General features: G+C 42.4%; 1 protein-coding gene across 2 annotated transcripts in view; it reads left to right on the top strand.

Annotated features, from left to right (window-relative positions):
• Nucleotides 1–22,586, top strand: part of PDXDC1 (pyridoxal dependent decarboxylase domain containing 1) — a 49,164-nt gene that overhangs the window by 6,018 nt on the left and 20,560 nt on the right. Inside the window, exons 1-6 of one of the 2 annotated variants that reach the window (XM_079952377.1) lie at nucleotides 2,648–2,879; nucleotides 18,237–18,310; nucleotides 19,437–19,502; nucleotides 20,178–20,261; nucleotides 21,626–21,772; nucleotides 22,275–22,464. In XM_079952377.1, the coding sequence (XP_079808503.1) occupies nucleotides 2,859–2,879; nucleotides 18,237–18,310; nucleotides 19,437–19,502; nucleotides 20,178–20,261; nucleotides 21,626–21,772; nucleotides 22,275–22,464 (582 nt within the window). In that variant the 5' untranslated portion in view covers nucleotides 2,648–2,858. Of the gene's footprint in view, nucleotides 1–2,647; nucleotides 2,880–18,236; nucleotides 18,311–19,436; nucleotides 19,503–20,177; nucleotides 20,262–21,625; nucleotides 21,773–22,274; nucleotides 22,465–22,586 lie in introns of those variants that run through there. The other variant, XM_079952378.1, reaches the window with a different exon arrangement.

Below are 22,586 nucleotides of genomic sequence, written 5' to 3'. Positions count from 1 at the left end.
AAATGAGGACTTGGACCCCGGAGGCCAGGGTCCCTGCTCCACCATGAAACTCACTGGTGGACCTTGGACCAGTCAGAGTCTCTCGGCCCAACCTGCCTCACAGGATTGGTTGTGATGGATGCCGATGGGAAGAAGATAACCATGTGAACTGCCTTGAGCTCCACGCAGGAAAGGGATATAAATGTAATAAGTAAATAAATGTGGTTTGGTCTTTTAAGAGGAGTGGCCACAAGACTCCAGATCACTCATAACCGCTATGGGATCACTTTTTCTCACCACAGTGTGGCAGCACAGCTCAGTTTTGAGACATTGGCAAAGTCAAGGGGAGTATCTGCTCCCCTAGCATCCTTTGGGAGAGTATATCGCTTTTTTTGAATGGTCTTTTTTATCTACAAGTAACGAAGATCATGGCTACTGGTCCCATCACCTCCTGGCAAATAGAAGGGGAAGAAATGGAGGCAGTGAGAGATTTTACTTTCTTGGGCTCCATGATCACTGCAGATGGTGACAGCAGCCACGAAATTAAAAGACGCCTGCTTCTTGGGAGAAGGGCAATGACAGGCCTAGACAGCATCTTGAGAAGTAGAGACATCACCTTGCCAACAAAGGTCTGTATAGTTAAAGCTATGGTTTTCCCAGTAGTGATGTATGGAAGTGAGAGCTGGACCATAAAGAAGGCTGATCGCCGAAGAATTGATGCTTTTGAATTATGGTGCTGGAGGAGACTCTTGAGAGTCCCATGGACTGCAAGAAGATCAAACCTCTCCATTCTGAAGGAAATCAGCCCTGAGTGCTCACTGGAAGGACAGATCGTGAAGCTGAGGCTCCAGTACTTTGGCCACCTCATGAGAAGAGAAGACTCCCTGGAGAAGACCCTGATGTTGGGAAAGATGGAGGGCACAAGGAGAAGGGGGCGACAGAGGACGAGATGGTTGGATAGTGTTTTCGAGGTTACCAGCATGAGTCTGACCAAGCTGCGGGGGGCAGTGGAGGACAGGAGTGCCTGGCGTTCTCTGGTCCATGGGGTCACGAAGAGTCGGACACAACTAAACGACTAAACAACAACAACAATCTCATCTTTAGGGAAGTCCTTTGCCCTCAGTTCGGTTAGTGGTAGGAGCCCTGTGAAAGGGATCCTGGGCAACAAGTTCATAGGATCAAAACAAAGCACCGATGCAAGGCTTTTTATTTTACTTCCATGTGTTTCAAGATGAAATACTCCTTCAGGAGTTACAAACGAGATATTGGGCAACGTTGATATAATGGTTCTTTAAAAAAATTGGCTGTATCCAACTTATACTCACAGTGGACACAGTGCTTTTTTCTCTAGAAAAATTGGTGCCGATACTCAACACCATGGAGTATCAAAGAGGTGCCGGTACTGTGTACCTTTGAGTGCCTCCTGAAAAAAGCACTGGGGAGACCCATTTAAATTAATGAACCTGTGAGGCATGTTCATTGATTTAAATAGACCTAGTTTTGGCTATATGGGACGCAGGTGGCGCTGTGGGTTAAAGCCTCAGCGCCTAGGGCTTGCCGATCGAAAGGTCGGCGGTTCGAATCCCTGCGGCGGGGTGCGCTCCCGCTGCTCGGTCCCAGCGCCTGCCAACCTAGCAGTTCGAAAGCACCTCCGGGTGCAAGTAGATAAATAGGGACCGCTTACCAGCGGGAAGGTAAACGGCGTTTCCGTGTGCGGCTCTGGCTCGCCAGAGCAGCGATGTCACGCTGGCCACGTGACCCGGAAGTGTCTCCGGACAGCGCTGGCCCCTGGCCTCTTAAGTGAGATGGGTGCACAACCCCAGAGTCTGTCAAGACTGGCCCGTACGGGCAGGGGTACCTTTACCTTTTTTAGTTTTGGCTACAATCCATAGGATAATAGTCATGATGGTTGTGCTCTGCCTCCACAGTTGGAAGCAGCAATGCTTCTGAATACCATTCGCTGGAAACCAAAGGAGGGGAGAGGACTTTGGTGCTCCAAACCCTGCTTTCACTCAAGCAAGTCCCACTGTGTAAGCTGCTACCAGGAAATGACTATTTAGTTGGTCTTTAAGGTGCTACTGGAAGGAATTTTTTTATTTTGTTTTGACTATGGCAGACCAACACGGCTACCTATCTGTAACAGGAAATGACTATAGCTGCTATAGCTGGTTACTGCACAAAACCCAACGTCCTCTCAGGCTCGATACAAACAGAGATGAGAGGACTTTGTCCTCCGTGAAAAAGCTACAACCTAATTAATCTACGCGGCCGAAGGCGGGACTCGAACTCTCAACCTAAGCTTTTCGTCAGCCGATCTCGCCGTGTCACCAGCCCAGTGCGCAGGCTCAGCCGGCACGGATTCCGTCATCGCCTTCTTGGAGAATGTTCCATTATAAACAGAAGGGGCGGCAGCTCGGGGTCAAGAGATGGGGGCGGTAACTTTTAGAGGCGCGAACGCAGCTCTAATAGGCGAGCCGTCTCTCATCATAGCAGTTTTAAGAGACCTTTAAGCTTTCCGTTCCCGTTCCGACTATCCGGTGTCCCCCCCCCCAGGTTTCATTTTTGGTATGCCCCACAAGGCCCGCGCCTGTGGGGCTCTTGCGCCCTCTGTCAATCAGAGGCGGTACGGAAGCCTGTGGGGCTCCCGTCTCCTAGGTGAGCGTGCGTAACTTCCCTCCCCTCGTCCTGGTCGCCGTCACGTGCCCCGCCCTCTCTTCCCTCAGCCGCCGCCTGGCACTCCGTCAGCCCTGCCAACGTGGAGCCGGCTGAGGCCGAAGCGAAGGCGGAAGTGTTCTGAGGAGAGGAGGGAGGAGGAGGAGGAGGAGACGGGGGGCCTTTAACCAGCCGCCGCCGCAGCTGCCGCTGAAGAACCTCCGGCCATGGAGAGCTCCTTGGAGAAGGTCGGCTCTGCCTCAGAAGTGTCTCAGGCGGGGAAGGCGGAGGGCGGGCAGGGAGGCAGGGACGGGGCGGAGGAGGAAGGGTCCGCGGTGCCAGGGGTGGGGGCTGAGGGGAAATCGTGACAGGGGGTGGTCGCTGCTCCAGACGACGGTCCACAGTCAGCAGCCTTGCAAATGCGTGTAGAGAGGTTTATAGATGTGTGCGCGCGCATATATGTGTGTGTACGCACACACACACACACACACACGCATATACATGTGTATATATATATATATATATATATATATACACACACACAGTCATTAGAATTCCTATAACATATATTCACACACATATACATGCATATATATGTATATTATATTTGTATGCAGTACATATTTGTGTAATATATAGTCACACACATATGCACACATATGTACATGCTCACACATATTTATGAGTGTGTGTGCATACATATATTGTGTTATATATGTGTGTGTGCAGAAGCATATATGTATACATATATTATACACATACATGTGTGTAATATATGTATACATATATACTTCAGACATATTTGTGTTTGTAATTACTGTTTATGCACACACACATATGTATATATATATAAAACATATACGCATATACAAGCACATCTGTAAGCACATGTGTGTAGAACATATTACACACATAGCATATAGTGTGTGCAGAATATATACGTGTGTATGTTATATGAGTTTGTTGACTATGCACACACATTATATACAAATATATTATTTTTAAAGCAACATTTTTGATGAGCTTGGGCTGGATCCTGAGTTAGTCATGCATTAATTTCGGAAGGACTAAGTTTGGATACAACCTTGTAACAAATGCATATGTGTATATGTACTGTTGTTAAATAGGCAGATAATAGCAACATTAATAATCATAATATTAACCATTGAAAATGATTCTTCTTCTTAGGGTAGTAGTGGGGCATAGCTCAAGTGGTAGAAGGCCACCTCCTTGAGACTCCAATCCTATACTCATGGAAGTGAGCTAGTCCCACTGAAGTAAATTGCACCGACTTCTGAGTAGATGTGTCTAGGATGGCACTGTGAAAGTGGTGCTACCATTAGCATATGCATTTAATATATTTCAGGCTTTGTTTTTGAGGTTTTTAAAACCAAAAGGAGAGGAGAAAGAGGAACCCTCATTCTTAGTGCTGAATATTGCTTGATAGGCATTTATTTTATTTATCCATCTATCTGGCAAGAATCATATCTTGTCTATGTATAATATATCCAACCTAGCTTGCAATCGAGCAGGGCTGGCCCTACCGTTAGGCAGTGTGAGGCAAAAGCCTTGCACAACAGATGATGAAGGATGGGGAATGGACAGAGCTGCATGTGCCATGTGATCTGCCCTGCACCCTCCTAAATTAGGCTTCTGACCTCAGGTGCAGTGGAGGAAGATGCTGTTATTGCCACTGTCAAAGTGTGATTCAGCTGTTATTCTTGCCAGTTTTTGTACAATGGTAGAATGAGGTGGCACCTTGTCCTTTGCCTCAGGCAGCAAAATGTCTCAGGTAAGCCCTGCAATCCAGCTGGAAACACACAGAATTTTTTTTAAAAAGAAGCAGTCTCATTCACAGAAAAAAGCAGGAAAAAACCTTAAATTCTATTTATGTGTCAATATTTTACATATTGGCTTAAAGCGAGAGACTGTTTATGCAGGCTGTCTACCACATATTCTCTCTCACAGGAACTGCCAAAGGCATTGATGTAATAATAGTGATGTAAGCCATCAAATAGAATATATCAAGCTCCCTTATAACTGAGGCAAGTCATTGTTACATCTGGGAATGACCTCTAAAGTTTAAGACATCTATGCCAGTTAGAATAGTTGGCAAAATGAACTCAGTTGTCTGACTCAGCATCAGTTGCTTCATATATACATAAGCTGCCTGGCCACAGCTCATTGAGCTGATCTGTAAAGTCACAGGTTCAATGTCTTGCATCTCAAGTTAAATGGATGTCAGGTAGCAGGTGCTGAAAGCTGATGTCAGTCAGAGCAAAGCAGTTAATACTTGAGTTTGGCAGACCCAACATCAGGCTTCTTCCTATGTGCAGAAGTGTAATGCTCAGTGGTACAGCATCTACTTTGCATTCAGAAGGTCTCAGGTTCAATCACCAGCATCTTCAGACAGGGCTGGGAAGCAATCCTAACTTGAACCTTGGAAAACTGCTCCCAGTCAGCGCAGACGGTACTGAGCTAGATGAACCAATTGTCTGGTTCAGTATAAGGCAGCTTCCTACGTTCACATTACAATGGGGTTGTGCCACGGCTCCATGGGAAAATCCAAAACTTTGGCCTTTCCCAATATAATAAACATGGCTAGCAGGTGCTGGGAGTGGGGGGAAGCTCTTGCCTCAGTCCTTGGGAAGCCACAGCTCGTCAGAACAGAGTGGATGACAGAATGGTTAGATGGGCCAGTGTTCTGACATGGTATAAGACAGTGTCACGTTTTGTGAGGAATGGCAGTAGCTCCATGGGTTGGCGTGTATGAGGTTGTGGGTTAAATTCATGGCATTTCCTGTAAAAAAGATATCCGGTAGGAGGGCTGGGGGAGACCCTTCTTTAAACTTTGTAGAGCTGCTCCCAGTCAGAATGGATTGACAGTCTGATTCCATGTTAGGCAGCTTAACATCCATACCATCATTATTTCAAGGCCAAATATACTCCTTACGGGAGAATGTGTCTCTATAAAACATAAACACACACCTGTAGCTTTTTGTTCTAGTCTTACCTTTATGACATGCTTGTTTTCTGTGTGCAGGGATCGTTAACTTGTTTGTTTAAGGGCACTTAATCATGTGAGCCCCTACCTGTTGTGTGAAGTAGTACAGTCATCAAACAGGTTTTCCTGCTCTTCTGTTCTTGAGAACTAGCAACAGGCTAACATAGATAACCTTTTTAAGAAGCTGTGGGGTGCTTGCGACAAACACTGGGGATATTGCGTGGGATTTGGTGCAGAAGGGCAGGGCAAGAAGATGCTTACTTTTTGGCTTCCCCTTTAAATTGCCCTTCCCCTGCTTATATGTATGCAGTTATAAAATATGTATTTATAACTATAAAGTTTAAGTTGCCTCCTTTTTTAGTGGGGAGTTAGTTTCATACTTATTTCTCCCGTTCTTTATTGGTTGTTGTGTGTTTTTTTTAAATGTGGGTAGGTGAGGGGGGAATACTGTTTTTAACTCTGAGGCAGCCAAGTGTGTTCATTAGTAAGAGCCATGTAACAATCTATGCAAAATTTGAGAAATTAAAATTAATAGGATCTGTCCATTGCAACAAAAGAAGTTTATAAACTTGGGTTCTTTGTGTAATCTACTGGTATTTTGAGATGCACATTGTCACTTGCTGTTAGAGAAATATGTACTACCATTTTAGTTCAAGGCAGAACTTACTCCCTATGAATCTTGGAACATAAGGACAGAGTGGAATTTCAAAAGGACCAGCTCTCACAAATACTTTCTTCATGGGGATGTCTTTAAACCAGGGGAGTGGAATTTAAAATAGGGGAGGGAAAACTCTTCCATCCCAAGGACCATAAACCCTCCAGGTGAATGTTCCAGGGCCACATGCTGGTGGTGGGCAGGGTCAGAGAACACTGTGGCTGGAACCCTGGATTTGGCTCCTACTTTTGTATGGTAGGCTACATTCCAGCCATTCTGCTGCTCCAGAGAAGCGGACACGGAGCAATGGCTCCAAACTACAAGAAAGAAGATTCCACCTAAACATTAGGAAGAACTTCCTGACAGTAAGAGCTGTTCGACAGTGGAACTTGCTGCTAAGGAGTGTGGTGGAGTCTCCTTCTTTGGAGGTCTTTAAGCAGAGGCTTGACAACCATATGTCAGGAGTGCTCTGATGGTGTTTCCTGCTTGGCAGGGGGTTGGACTCGATGGCCCTTGTGGTCTCTTCCAACTCTATGATTCTATGATTCTATTCTATTCTATGATTCTTTCAAAAGTCAGAGGTTTCTACACACAAGCACACATCCTCTCAGCAGGCAAGGAAGAAACACAGGCAAAACACATTACTGTATTGCGAGGCAAAAGCATTCAAGAAGGGCATGGAACAGGGCCACTGTTGGCTGTCCCCTGGGGAGAGGGGACATGACCTGGAGAGGACTGCAGACTCTGCAAAATCCCAAGGGCTGAACAGAGATAATTGGAGGGCCACATTTGGGAACAGATGAGGTTCCCTGACCCCTGCTTTAAAAAGTACCCCTGTTAGAACTCAGAAGTTTCTGTCGCCTTGTTTTGTGAGTCATTCTTTAGAAATGTTTCTGGGGCAGCTTCTTTCTAGCACAATAAACCTGTGGAAACAAGAGCAGCTGTTGGATTGTGGCAGAGACCAGTTCAACATGTCACCAGGGAACTGGAGGGAATAATTGTACTAGTACAACCAGGCATCCTTACTGTTTTTCTGCAATATTTCTCACTCATGTTTGTGTAGCTATATATAGAATAGATAATCTTACATACCATAGGCAAGCAGAGAAAATCCAGGTGTTGTACCTAGTGTGGTGTTCTAAGGCAGGATTTAAAAGATGCTGCTGATTTTTATTTTCAAGGCCACTTGAGGGACCTTGGTGCTCATCACACATTTTGCTCTCTTTAACATATGCACAAACACACATAAAAAGCTTGCACCTGCTGCACTTGTGTTTCTGGGCCAGGTTCAATGGTATTGCATTAATTTGTAATGATAACATCTTCAGGCGCACTTCATCCTTTGTCTGCCTGTCCGACCATTGAGATCTTTGGAGGAAGACTTCATAGTCCTCCATGAGCTGTGCACAGGGTTGAACTGCATGCTGCTTACAAATCTAGACTCAAAGTGAACTACAGATTAATGAGAGATACTAACTTAAAAGTCTTAAAATTGGCCAGCATGAGTGAGAAAAAAACCTGGTTCTAAGCAACCACCAAATGCTCCTGTTTTACAAGTTAAAACCGTGAAGACTGAGAAATAAACAATTATCACAAAGCTGAGCATGGTAGAATATATTTTTATTTATATAAAGAACTTGCTATTAATAATTTGTTCCAAGTTGGACACTCTTGCCTATCTATTGCAAGTGAGCTAGAGATCCATCTTCTTCGTGCCCTAAAGTAGTGAACGTTCAGACAATTACATTCAGAGTCTCCTATGTTTTAACAGCTTTTGGAGTGACTCTGTTTGAAAGCCGTTTGGACCAAAGAGTAACAGAAATGCGACTGTAGTTCTTGATTCTGAAGGATTAGAGATACTTCAGGAGTACTCTGCTTAAGAAATGAAAATTCTATTGCCAGTTGATATAGTGGGATATTTCCCCCATTAACATTAGGTCTGTTACCTGCTTAAATACCGTATTTTTTGCCCTATAGGACGCACCGGCCCATAGGATGCACCTAGTTTTCAGGGGGGGGAAATCAAGGCGCGACTCCTGTGGGCTTTTTGACCAGGAGGGAGAAGGGACTGAAACGGCCAGTCAGTCCCTTCTCCCTCCTTGGGGAAAAGCCCCCAAGAGCGGCGCGCTCTTTAAAGGCTGTGCGGCTCCTACGGGCTTTTCTACAAGGTGGGGGAATTCCCCCACCTCCTAGAAAAGCCAGCAAAGCCGTGCAGCCCCTTTAAAGAGCGCACGGATTTTGCCTGCTTTTGCGGGAGGTGGGGGAATTCCCCCATCTCCCGCAAAAGCCCACAGGAGGGAGAAGCGACGGACTCTCAGACAGTCAGTCCCTTCTCCCTCCTTGGGGAAAAGCCTGCTTTCCCCCACTGCCAGCCTCAAAGCCGGGTTGGAGAGTAGCGGGAAGGCGTCGCACGCCTTTCCGCTGCCCCCCATCCTCTGGGGCTGGCGGTGGGGGAAGCACTGCTTTCTCCCACCGCCAGCCTCCAAGCCGGGTTGGAGAGTAGCGGGAAGGTGTTGCGCGCCTTCCCGCTGCCCACCCCCCATCCTCTGGGGCTGGCGATGGGGGAAGCGCTGCTTTCCCCCACTGCCAGCCTCAAAGAGCAGACTCTCCTGGCTTCAGCGGAAGCAACGCGAAGCCTCCGGAGCGCAGGCTTCGGAGGCTTCGTGTTGCTATCGCTGAAGCCAAGGAGCCTGCATTCGCCCCATAAGACGCACACACATTTCCCCTTCATTTTTGTTTTTTTTTTTTAATAATTTTTTATTGCATTTTTCACAAAAAAGAACAAAAAAGCAAATTTTCACAAACATTACAAAAGAAAAAGAAAACATAGACAAAAAAAGAAGAGGAAAAAAAGGAAATTTTAACATAAAAAAACCTCACTTTCCAATTATAACCTTCAAAACCTTATTTTCCTTACTTCCACCCGCCTCCCGATCTTGTATTCTATGTAATAATTAGTTCAGCAAGCTCAATCTTTGTTCATTTTGATTCTTGATCCCTCCCTTTGTACTCTTATTTAACTCAGTCACTAGAACCCCTTCTTTTCCTTTTCAATGTCCTCAACATTCAATCTTTGTTCATTTTGATTCTTGATCCCTCCCTTTGTACTCTTATTTAACTCAGTCACTAGAACCCCTTCTTTTCCTTTTCAATGTCCTCAACATTCAATCTTTGTTCATTTTGATTCTTGATCCCTCCCTTTGTACTCTTATTTAACTCAGTCACTAGAACCCCTTCTTTTCCTTTTCAATGTCCTCAACATTCAAAGATTTTACAGTGTTTTTGTAGATAGACTTTAAACTTCTTCCAGTCCTCTTCCACCTGCTCTTCTCCTTGATCTCGAATTCTGCCGGTCATTTCAGCCAGTTCCATATAGTCTATTACTTGCATCTGCCATTCTTCCAGGGTGGGTAGATCTTGCGTCTTCCAATGCTTTGCAATAAGTACTCTTGCTGTTGCTGTAGCATACATAAAAAAGGTTCTGTCCTTCTTTGGCACCAATTGGCCGACCATGCCCAGAAGAAAGGCCTCTGGTTTCTTCAAGAAGGTATACTTAAATACCTTTTTCAGTTCATTATATATCATCTCCCAGAAGGTGAAAGAATGTCCCTTCAGTTTCTTTACATTTCCAACATTTACAATCGGGCAAATGGTAGATCTTTGCAAGTTTGACTGGGGTCATGTACCACCTATATATCATTTTCATAATATTCTCTCTTAAGGCATTACATGCCGTGAATTTCATACCGGTGGTCCACAACTTTTCCCAGTCAACAAACATGATATTATGACCAACATCTTGTGCCCATTTTATCATAGCCGATTTTACCATTTCATCCTCAGTATTCCACTTCAACAGCAGATTATACATTCTCGACAGTATCTTAGCACTGGGTTCTAACAATTCTGTTTCCAACTTTGATTTTTCCACCTGGAAACCGATTTTCCTGTCAAAATGATAGGCCTCTCTTACTTGAAAATAATGTAACCAGTCTCGCACCTTGTCCTTAAGTTTCTCATAACTCTGCAATTTCACTTTGTCTCCCTCCTGCTCCAAAATTTCCCAATATTTTGGCCAATTAGATTCCATATTAAGCCTTTTCAGGGCCTTTGCTTCCATAGGTGAAAGCCACCTTGGGGTTTTATTTTCCAATAAATCTTTATATTTCATCCAGACATTAAACAATGCTTTCCTGACAATATGGTTTTTAAATGCTTTATAAATTTTAGCCTTACCGTACCACAAATATGCATGCCACCCAAAAACATTATCATATCCTTCCAAGTCTAAAACGTCCGTGTCTTCAAGAAGTTGCCAATCCTTCAACCAGCAGAAAGCTGCTGCTTCATAATATAACTTAAGGTCCGGCAGGGCAAACCCCCCTCTTTCCTTTGCATCAGTAAGAATTTTATATTTTATTCTGGGCTTTTTGCCCTGCCAGACAAATCTAGAAATTTCTTTTTGCTACTTCTCGAAGCAGTCCATTTTGTCAATGATTTGTAACGTCTGAAACAAAAACAACATTTTTGGCAATACATTCATTTTGATAACAGCTATTCTACCCAGTAAGGAAAGCTTCAAATTTGTCCAAATTTTAAGATCTTTTTTCACTTCTGACCAACACTTCTCATAATTATCTTTAAATAGATTTACATTCTTCGAAGTCAAGTTCACCCCTAGGTATTTCACTTTTTTCACCAATGTTAAACCTGTTTCTTCCTGAAACCTTTCCTTCTCTACTGTTGTTAAATAAATTTTTCTCTAAAACCATAGTTTTAGATTTATTCAATTTAAAACCTGCCACCTGACCAAATTCTTGTATTATTTCCAAAGCTCTTTTAGCGCTAGGGATTGGCTCCTGTAATGTCAGTACTAGGTCATCTGCGAAGGCTTTAAGTTTATAGTGTTTAACTCCGACCTGTATACCCTGAATCTGTTGGTCCCTTCTAATCATGTTCAGCAAGACCTCCAGGACTGAAATAAAAAGCAAAGGGGAAATTGGGCAGCCTTGTCGTGTCCCTTTCTCAATCTTAACTTCTTCTGTAACTACACTGTTCACTATTAATTTTGCCTTTTGTTCTGAATAATTCGCACCTATACCGTTTCCAAACCTATCTCCAACCCCCATCCCTTGCAAATTTTTCCTCATAAAGCTCCAAGAAATGTTGTCAAAGGCTTTCTCCGCATCAATAAATATCAATACAGCTTTTGTATTTATATTAACTTGTAATTTTTCCAAAATGTCAATTAAATTTCTCGTATTATTTGACAGTTGCCTACCTGGGAGAAAGCCCGCTTGGTCTTTATGTACCATTGTTACTAAAACTTTTTTCAATCTTTTAGCCAAAATATCAGCAAAAATTTTGTAGTCCACATTAAGTAGGGATATGGGGCGGTAGTTCTTGAGTTGTGTCTTTTCTGTCCCATTTTTCGGAATAAGCGTGATGTAAGCTTCTTTCCACGACTCCGGCGCTCTTTTCCCTTCCATAATTTCATTGCAAACCTCCATTAGAGGTTGAATTAAATAGTCCTTCATGTCTTTATAATATTTGGAGGTTAGCCCATCCAGGCCTGGAGACTTTCCTAGTTGCAGATTCTTGATGGCACCTTCAATCACCTGTTCAGAAATTTTGTCATTCAGTGTTAATTTGTTCTCTTGAGATATTTTTTGTAATGCATTTGTTACCAAAAATTCCTTCATTTTTGGAGGGGGAAAAGTGCGTCTTATAGGGCGAAAAATACGGTAATTCTGAGTGCATCTAATGGGTTGATCTAAAAATACGTATAAAAGCCATCATGCTGAGGATAAAAGTATACTTCTATGTTTATTTTGGGGGGATATGGAGCAGCTCTAATTAACAGGAAGTGTACTGTCATTATGGAATCAAGATTTCAAACAAACTTGTTTATCCACATTTGCAGAGGCCAAGGTTCTTTGGTGGGGTGAGTAGCAAGTTAGCATGCCCTCTACTGCCACTGCTGATGCCTTTCTTAGCTGGTGCAATTCTAAGCATATCCTATTTCAGTGCTGAATTCTTGAATGTCTAGTGGGGGGGGGGGCATTCTTGATGGGTGAATTGCAGGGACCGCAGCCATGGAGAGCTGAGTTAGGTAGGGTAATGCCACAAGTCTGTTGCCCAGAAGCCCCGGAGACCATAGAGCTTGAGTTGACAATAAAACATGGGTTGGCTGAGATGTGAGTGACTTCTTTGTCCTCCCATCCACCAATAATGTACGTGTGAACACAGACATAACAATTTTACTCCATAGGGAGTGACATACTGCAGGCATTATTGTCTGAAACTTACCTATTTTGACCTTGTGTATGTTTGAGAAATTGGTTTTTAAAAAACTGAATTGAATTTGCCATTCTGTCCTGACCACCCAAATCAGTATGACTGATGGAGGGTGGGGGATCTTTGAGGTATCTTCCTTTTAATAATAATAAAGTTCAAATCTCCATTGGTCCAGGTGAATTAATCCATTTTAGGACATTTTCTCCTATAAGGAAACTGGTGTGTTCAAAGCTGCTTACTGTTTTCACAGCACTCGCTGTCTCATGAAAAAAAATATGCTTTGATGTCATAGGTCGAGACTCTTTCTGGGTTTTTTCTTTCTGTTATTCCCACAACATCATGATAGTTTTTGTTGGAAAAAACTGATGGATGAATATTTTAAAAAAGTACTCTGTGTAACAAGAAAGTAGAAACAAGTATAATGAAATAGCAGTACATTTGTAAATACATTTTAAACAAATGAGGAATTGTTTTAGTGTGTATATGTGTGTGTATAAGAAGGGGGATTATACTAATTTAAAATATCAGGATGTTGTAATAACAAAAAGAGCCTCAAACCATGGCATCAAAGCATTTAATAATAAATAAAAATCTTTGAGGAATTTGTATAAAACTAATGTATGACAGTCGCACGCATACAGTTTCTTGTCCTGCACACACACAAGCAACATACACACACACACACACACACACACACACACAGAAACAGCCACTACTTGCAACTGTACTTTGTAAAATATGCCTGTGCGGAATTACCTATAGGCATATTGCATTCTAATTCCTACATTGAAGAGCTTTCTGTATAGAACTTTGTGATAAGTGAACCAGACTTGAGTTGAAAACAAAACTTGTCTGGCTAGATTGCAAACCAGCTAATTGGTATCTTGCTGGTATTCTCAGCATAGGAGAAAGGGTGTTAAAAGAACAGAATGGAGATCCACTGTGGATTTGATGGGCGAAATGAAAGAAGAGGTAATGCATTGTGGTGTAGTGGTTAAGAGCGGTAGACTTGTAATCTGGTGAACTGGGTTCGCGTCTCCGCTCCTCCACATGCAGCTGCTGGGTGACCTTGGGCCAGTCACACTTCTTTGAAGTCTCTCAGCCCCACTCACCTCACAGAGTGTTTGTTGTGGGGGAGGAAGGGAAAGGAAAATGTTAGCCGGTTTGAGACCCTTAGGGTAGTGATAAAGTGGGGTATCAAATCCAAACTCCTCCTCTTCTTCTACTTCCACATATTTGTTCTTAAGGAAAGCATTTGGCTGTATTAAGTCTCTTACGGGATAGTGAATGGAAGAGGAAGCTTCAGGAGAAATAATGAGGAAAAGGGACTGTGAGAACAGATTGATCGTTGGACTCTTAGCTTTATATGCTATTTATTTGTATTTTTATCCCATTCTTCCTCCAAAGCGGTTGATCTTTGGACTTAACTTACATGCTATTTATTTGTATTTTTATCTCATCCTTCCTCCAAAGAGCTCAGGACAGCATTCATGGCTCTCTCACATTAACTTTGTGAGGTAGATTTAGCTGAGAGATAGTGTCTGGTCCACAGTCACTCAGTGATCTTCATGGCTGAGTTGCCCTGATTCTAGTCTGACTATCAGGACACTTGCAAATCTTCAAATCAACCCAGGTTTACCACCAAGCATGCACAAGTGTTTTCAGACACTTGTTATGTTGCAGTCTTACTTCACATTTTGCAGTGAGAACATTTTTAATGTGTAAAGTATACATCTACAATATGTACTATGTTGAAAGGTAAATGATTATCATGGCTGTCTGGCTGCTGCTGCTGCTGCTTCTTGTTGTTGTTAGGTATATCACTGGCTAACGGTCTAAGTTAGGTGGTTGATGTTTCTTTAATGTGAGCTCATGAATGATTAGGGAGCTGGGAGATTTCCATTGAGAGTTAATCAGAGCTTTGAAAAAAATGGCACATACATTTATAGAAAGGGCTGATATAGGTTAGGGGTATGTGCACTTGTATGTGGGCAGGTCACATCCACAATATGCTTTTAAAGTACATTGCTTCCCCCAAAGAATCTGGAGAGCTGTAGGTTGTTACGGGTGCTGGGAATTGTAGTACTCTGTGGGGCAAACAGCAACCCTCAGGATTCTTTGGAGGAAGTCATGTGCTTTAAAATGTATGGAGTTAAAGTGATCAGAGAGCAAGTGAGAGATGGAGGAAAGACTGGAAGTGTCTTCAGGTGCTGAGTGCCTCCCTATGGCGATCTTACATGAGGCCGCACAGGGGTGGGGAAACTTCTTCGGCCCATGCCCAGATCTTAATCTCCCTGACCACTAGCGGGCCAAATTTGGCAGGTGGGAATGGTTGTCTACCTGTCAGTCACCTAATGTCATAGTGACATCAGGTGATGCCCCACTTTGAAACCCTGATTGTCTGGACTTCTAAACACAATGCAGGGCTTTCAAACAGCCCTTTGTAAACATTCCCGTGCTCTGGAGATATGTACAAAGGGCTTTCAAATAGTCCCCATGATGCTGCTTCAGACTTCATCATGAAGGCTGTTTGAAAGGCTCCACTGCACTTTGAAGTCCAGAAAACGGGGGTTTCAAATCACAGCGCTGGGAGGGACATTCTGTTTCTATTGAAAGGAAACTGCTTCACCCTACTTGAGCAAGGCACATTCCGACTGCTCATCAGCTGGTGGGTGGGTGGGGGAACACCTTGCTCCAGCAAAGGAATAATTGGGAGATCACGTTAAGCTCCCACTTGTTTCTTTGAAACCACACCTACTCATTTACACGTGTCAGGTACACGGCAGATAGGTGTGGCTTCCTGAAAATGGCCTGAAGTAACAGACCTACTCCCTAGCAGGTGTGCATGCCGCTTGTTTCTTTGTATCTTCCACCTGTATATTTGCATATCCCCAGTTCTATCTCCTTTCAGTGAAAGCACTGCTCCCCTGAAACTTCTCACTGCTCTTAATCCCATTTTCTTTTTCATTCTTTGAGGCCAACATGGCAACAGTTTGTTTCAGAGTGTGCACATGCATGCTTGTATAATTACATTTTCCATAAAGGCTATTGTTCGTAATATTCTTAATGTAAAACTTATTTTTTTGTAATCAACCCATGCTATTGTTTTCATCATTGAGATGACTTCAGGATTCTGGGGCAGGTTGTATTTTAAGGCAGTGCACATAGCCTTTGAATATTTTATCATGTTGGAAAACTGGTAGAAGGTGATGTAAAGTTTTGCCAGGGGTACTACCAAAAGGTTTTCAAAGATGACAGTGTAAAAAGGTGTGGTCAATGGTGCAATCTTCCACATTTTTACTCTTGACGTCAATCTCATTGTGTTTATTGAGGCTTACTTCTAGATACTGCATGTGTGTATAAATACCTGAAAATATACATTGTATAGCATTCTTGCTTCTGGTTGGCTGTGGTATAAAAAGATTGCTGGACTAGATGGACTGTGGTCTGAAGATTGCTCTTATGCTCTTCATTTGTGCAGTTGTCTAAAACCCAGTCCCATGATCTGTTCCAGATGCTGAACATTTGATAAAGCAACTCATTCCTTCATTTCAGTGGAAGGCATTGAACTGCATGTTGCATAGGCTTGTTCAGTGGAAATGGGAGCACCAGAAAGTTAGGAACTCCAAATAAATAGACTCTCTGGTTTTTACCTTGAAACTGAACCCACAAGGAATCATTCTCACATCAGTGATTGATCATCTGGTGAGAGGAGCACTTGCAAGCAGGGAGAGATTAATTTGGATCCTTTGGGAGTTCTGCCTTCCACTTGGAGTATCTTGATAATAGATGCCTACAGACCATTGGGAATAAACTTCCTAGAGCTTCTGCAACCAAGCAATGCATTACAGCATCTGTAAAATGCTATCTCTCTGCTGTCATTTTAAAAACTGGATTAAAACCCTAGAACTAATGAAGAAATTTGCCACTGTGCCAATCATATGAGGAAAGAGGAGTCACACTATTTGTTCAAGCTTATGTTTGGCTTCCTGACTGCCTTATCTGATTTGTATATTACAATTGTTGACTCGGCTCTCCCTTTCATAAATGTGCAAAGGTTGCTACAGGTTCACCTTCAAGTGTCTCAGGTACCACACGCCACCTGCTAATCTGAAGTATACACAATAATTAGGCGGATGTGTTACCATGGCTTCATTTTAACTTCTGTGTGCAATCATATTCACTTTGGACCTGTTTCCCTTACAGTGCATTGTCGTATTGTAGAACATTTTTCTCATTTTTGATATTTTTGATATTTTCTTTTCCGGAGCACCAGGCCACATAACAAATGCTTCCGACAATTGGAACCAATTTGTACATTATGAATTGGCCCTGTATGAATAGGCATTCTCACAAATGGCTTGCTCACATGAGTGGTGGAAACATTGAAGAGGAGCTTAAGGAACTTGCAGCAGCAGCAGCTTGTATAACTCAGTTGTAGTCCAGCAACATCCGGAGGACCACAGATTCCCCATCCTTGTTCTATAAACGAGGGTACGATTGAAGCCAAACTGAGATATCTACTAATTGATGATGACCCCCTAAGATCACTCATGGTTGCCAGATTCTTGATCAGCGTCCTATCCCTAAAGAAGAGAAACGGTCTCCTGTGTGGCTCGGATAATCCCTTTAAACCATGATCTATGTTTTAGGTGATATCACCATTGTTTTAAACCATGATCTATGTTTTAGGTGATACCACCATTGATATCCTTGATTAATTTATGAGCAGAGGGCGATGTATAGGTTACAAATTTATTGTAATGTATGATGGTGGTCTTTGTTTTTGTTTTGCTTCGGTTCCTGTTTGTCTTTTGTAAGTTTTGGCGATTTTAAATTTGGAGGTTTAAGTATAATATGTTGGTATGGGAAACTGTCGTGTAACGGGCCAATGGCCGTAATAAAGATCAATCCAAAATGAGGTTTTCCAATCCCCAGCATACCTTGCTCATGGAAGCCATTGTTGCATCTTTTGTGAGTGAGCTTCTTTGGTACTGCACTGCTCCTGCAAATAAACCATTTATGTGAGCATATACTCATTCATCAGAACATCCACAGCCTAATAGAGGTCATGGCTCAGGGGTAGAGCACATGCTATGTTTGCCAAAGGTCCTAGATTCAATCAGTGGCATTTCAGTGCAGGGCTGGGAAAATAGACTTGCCTGAAACCCACTCCCAGTCAACAGAAGATGATTCTAAGCTTGATGGACCAATGTTCTGACTCTTTATAAGGCAACTTCCTGTAGCGAGGATAACCAGTCACTAAAGAACTTTGTTTTTCATTTCTGGACAGAAGAAACTTCCTGGAATGAAAAAGGGGATGTTGGATTTGTAGGCCTGAGCTTTTTGGACTTTTGGAGGACAGGCATCTCAAAGAGTCTCTGCCTGAGTGGCCACCAAGACATGTAATTCTTGGAAGTAGAAGTGGGCTTGTATGACTTTGGCTTTGTTCAGATGTAATAGAATTCCATGGTTCCCTGTGGTGAGGTCCTGCTATCACAAGCCTTGGGCTCAGGTGCTCCTCCTTCACACACACGTGGAGAAAATTAACCTTTTCTCAGAACATTTATGCAATTAATGCTATTGGCTTGATTTATGCCATATTGGTGTGTTAAAAAGCTAACATAAATATTATTATTTTAATAACAGATGGTTGACCCTACCTTAGCAGAAATGGGAAAGAATTTTAATGAGGCGATGAAGATGTTGGAAGACAATCAAAGGTACCTACTAATATCAGCCTTGAAGAACATTCAGGAGCATTAGAAAGACATCATTGCTGATAAGTTTTCTGCTCAGTCCAGCAGAGCCTATTGTTGCAGTTGCAATAACAAAATCCCCTTTTGATTTTGTAATGAACAATTAGATTTGTCATTGAAGGACAGCAGTTGTGCTCCCCTGACCATGTCCCGTGATTTGGGGAAGCAGCAAGATAGACACTGCATTCCTAACTTCACACAACCTGGAAGCAGCTTCATAGGATGGGGAAATTTTCATTGGGACCACAACATGGGTAAAAAGGGTTAAAACATCCCTGTGCATCATAGTTCTGATCCACCCTCTCCACACCTGCTACATACTGTTTATAAAAGAGGCAGGCAAGTGCCAAGTTTTTATCATCTCATGTAGTTTGGCCCTGCATGAGAACCACTGAGAACTCACACAGCCTCACTTGCTCATCTCTGGTCCAGGTGTTTAGTCTTTGTGGTGCACTAGAGTATGAAAGAACTCTGGCAGCTGGCCAAGACAAAAATCCCATTGCATTTATGGTGGGTTAGGTTGCTTTGCAAATATGCCTAGTCCAGAATTTCCCTTTAAGCTTACATTTAACTGTTCTGAAGACAACAGGTGTTTCATATATTTTTGCAGGTTCCCCACCCCAACCCCAACCCTAGGTTTTATAGTTAGGAGAAAATGATTCTTGTATTGCATAGGATGTGAGAAATAATTAAACTGGCTTCTGTTGTAGCAGCTAGATTGGAAGCACTCAAGAAAATACAAGTGTAGGTCATAAACCTTAAGCTTTCATTAAAAAAAAAAGACATCTACAAATTGTCAATAGGTAGTGTTGTATTTCCTGTTTTGAAGTTCATTTTATATGGCAAATTGTCTGCTGACAAATCTTTTAAACAATATTTGATCATTTTTAATACCTGCTTTAGTCATTTCTTTCAGTCGGCGTTTAACCTTTAACAGCCCATTAGAAGAGATCAGGTTCAGCACTTTAGAAACTACTGAACTACTGAAAAAATGAATGGCTTTTCCTTTGAAATCAAGTAATGGTGGAAATTTTGTGTGGCTTAACCAAAGGCAGGATTTAAACATCTCACTGTGGTATGTTCAAACTAGGAAAGTGGAGGAAGAAAATGAAAAAAAGTATACAAGGAAAGATATTCCTGGACCACTTCAAGGCAGGTGAGTAACATGATCATGAATCGTGATTTTATATTGTATCCTTTTTCTTCCCATGCTATGCATACAGAAGGTCTCAGGTTCCGTTCCTGGCATTTCCAGATCTCAGGCACTAGGGCTGGGGGAGAAACCTTGCTTGGAAGGTCAGGGTAGACAATATTTCACCAAATGGACCATTGGTATGTGTAAGGCAGCCACATATATCTAGCCTACAAGCTGCCAAGAATACACTTAACCAGGATGTTCTCATTCAGTAGTTTGTATTGGCAGAGTGGCATAAGCAAGGAGACTAGTCCCCTGTCAGCCGCAGCAAAACACAGTCTCTTATTTGTGCACTTTGGTACTTTTGGCACACCATTCAAATCAGTCATTTAATTTACTTGCTCAACTAACCTGCCAATAATGCATTGCACAAATAAAACGGCTTCAGTGTATTGTGCTCCTTGTGGTTTTTTTAACAGTGAGTCAGGGGTAGAGGAAAATAACCATTGATGATTTCTTTTTCCAAGTCCCTGGAATGTATTTACATTGTGTTTCTAGAGAAATCATAATCTACATTATTATTTCAGAGTTCACGGTGCATTTCTAGACAAAATATTAAAAGCCTCTCAACAAATTACCGAAAAAACTATAGTGATGCATTGGTACATCATTTTTGCTTTCTTTTTCTCCCCTTAGTGGACAAGACATGGTGAGCATTCTCCAGTTAGTTCAGAACCTTATGCATGGAGATGAGGAGGAGGAATCATTGCAGTCTTACCGGTAAACAATTGTACATGTTGGTTTGGACCCAAAGGTGTTCTGCTTGCAGGAGCGGCTGTCTTACACCTACTGCTAGAGTGTTGCATGAGAAAAACTGAAAGCACATGCATTAATGTTCCTCCACCTGCTACATCATACGTATGACCTCTTGGAACAAGCAGCGGCATAAGAGCAGCTTACCTGTTATAGCTTTTACCTGAGCTTTCAGTCAATGTTTGTGGAATTATGCCATTTTACTTTCCACTCATAGTTATTGGGATTAATAATAATAACAAAGTTTTCCTTTATTATTAAATTCATAACTTATTTAAACCTATTTATATCGGGGAACACAAGAAGACACGCTTAATTAAAGGCTTTGTATATTCCTGATACAATAGATACTCAGATAAAGCAAAGATTCATTTTTTTTCAGACTGCTCTCTCTTAAAGAGATACGTGCTTTGCTTCATTACATTATTAATGGGAAATTACATGCAGCATGAAATAATTTCTGCTTTGGTGGCCCCATTTCTTCAGATTGCCTGTATCTTTCAGAAAACTGAATTGATGACAATATGAACAATCTGAATCTTTCAGGAAAGAGATTCTAAGTGGACTGCAAGCCTAAATTTCCGCTGGAAATAGCTCTTTCTGTGGAAATGGCTGCAGCTCAGTGATAGACCATAAGCTTTACATGCAGAAGTTCCCAGGTTCTACCCATGGTATCTCCAAGTAGGTTTGGAGAATATTTCTGTCCGAAACCCAGAGGTAGCTCATGATGGCGGAGGCATAGAGGCATTGGACGGCCACTGCTGCTAATGTGGAGCTCCCCTGATCTCATTGCTGCTGATTTTCCTGTCCCAAAGAGGGCACCACTGCTGCCCATGGGAGCATGTCACTGCCTCCACCACCACCACCTGCCCATGAGCCACAGCTGCTGAACCCTGGAGAGCTGTTGCTGGTCAGTTCAGGCAGCTGCTTACATCCTGCCTTTCCAATAAAACGTTCAAGGCATCTTGCAGTGCAGCATTAGCATACAATAAAAGATTAACCAATAACATTTAAAAAAAACCCACAGGGACAGCAAGTAAAATAGCTTAAAATCAAATACCTGTCTAAAAAGAAAGCTCTTCACAGAGCAACAGAGGAACACGCAAGGGGAGCTGTTTTATTGGCTTTAAATATTGCATCAGTTTAATTTTTTTTGTCATACATCTCTTTGGGATATTCACAATATCAATATTTGAAATATAAATACGGCTTAAACCCGAGTTCCAGGGAAATCAATGCATGACCTATTTTCAGAAGGATTTGCTGAGCAAAAATGAGACGCATGATTTCTGCAACATTGGTGGTCGTTCTAATGTGTTTCTGGCTTGCAGGCTTCAGAACGTTGGAGAACAGGGTCACATGGCTCTTTTAGGACACAGCCTGGCAGCTTACATCTCTGTGTTGGACAGAGAGAGGCTCAGAAAGCTCACATCCAGGATCCTTTCTGACACTACACTGTGGCTGTGCAGACTTTTCAGGTATCCTGCATTATGAATGACTTGATTATAAACATTACAGTAAAAAAAAACAAAAAACGTTCTGAGTTATAATCCCAAATATATGAAAATGATACAGCCAGTTGGAGTGGCAGTTTTGAAGGTGTGAGGCAGCCAAGGTATTCAATGACTGCACAAACCTTAACTTCTCCTGTGTGAAACTGCAGCCATTGAGAGGTAGTTGGACTCCAGCTCCCATCAGCCACGGCTAGCATGGTCAGGAATGATAGGGGTTTCAGTCCAAAAACATTAGGAGGACCATGGATTCCTGACCCCCTGCTTACTTGAATCTTATTCTGGACAAATAAGTGAACCTTTTTATGCGACTGTTCTGTTCAATTTAAGTCGAAGGACAAGAACTCCCCCCCCCCCTTGAGCATTCAGAGTAGAAAGTGTCTTCCATTTCTGCATAATTGTAATGTTTGGTAAGTGAACTGGTGCCTTTTCTGTAAGCTCATACTTACATAATAATTTCTCTTAACAGGTTTGAAAATGGGTCAGCGTATTATCATGAAGATGACCGTGAGGGCCTTTTAAAAGTCTGCAGACTCGTGATTCACTCTCGCTACGAAGACTATACAACTGAAGGCTTTAATGTGCTGTATAACAAGCAGCCTGTTATATACATTAGCTCTGCAGCCAGAGCAGGCTTGGGACAAGCTCTTTGCAATCAGGTAAAATGGAACTTTTGGAGTCTTATCTGTAAGTGACACTTTCTTTGTCATGTTGTCCCCTTAGCTGGTTTCATTACACATCTATACTTTCTGTTGAAATCTCCTTGCATCTGTGAAATAAA

The sequence above is a fragment of the Podarcis cretensis genome, assembly GCF_951804945.1.
Source record: "Podarcis cretensis genome assembly, chromosome: 14".
In the NCBI taxonomy this organism is placed as follows: Eukaryota; Metazoa; Chordata; class Lepidosauria; order Squamata; family Lacertidae; genus Podarcis; species Podarcis cretensis.
This window is presented reverse-complemented; position numbering and strand designations above follow the sequence as displayed.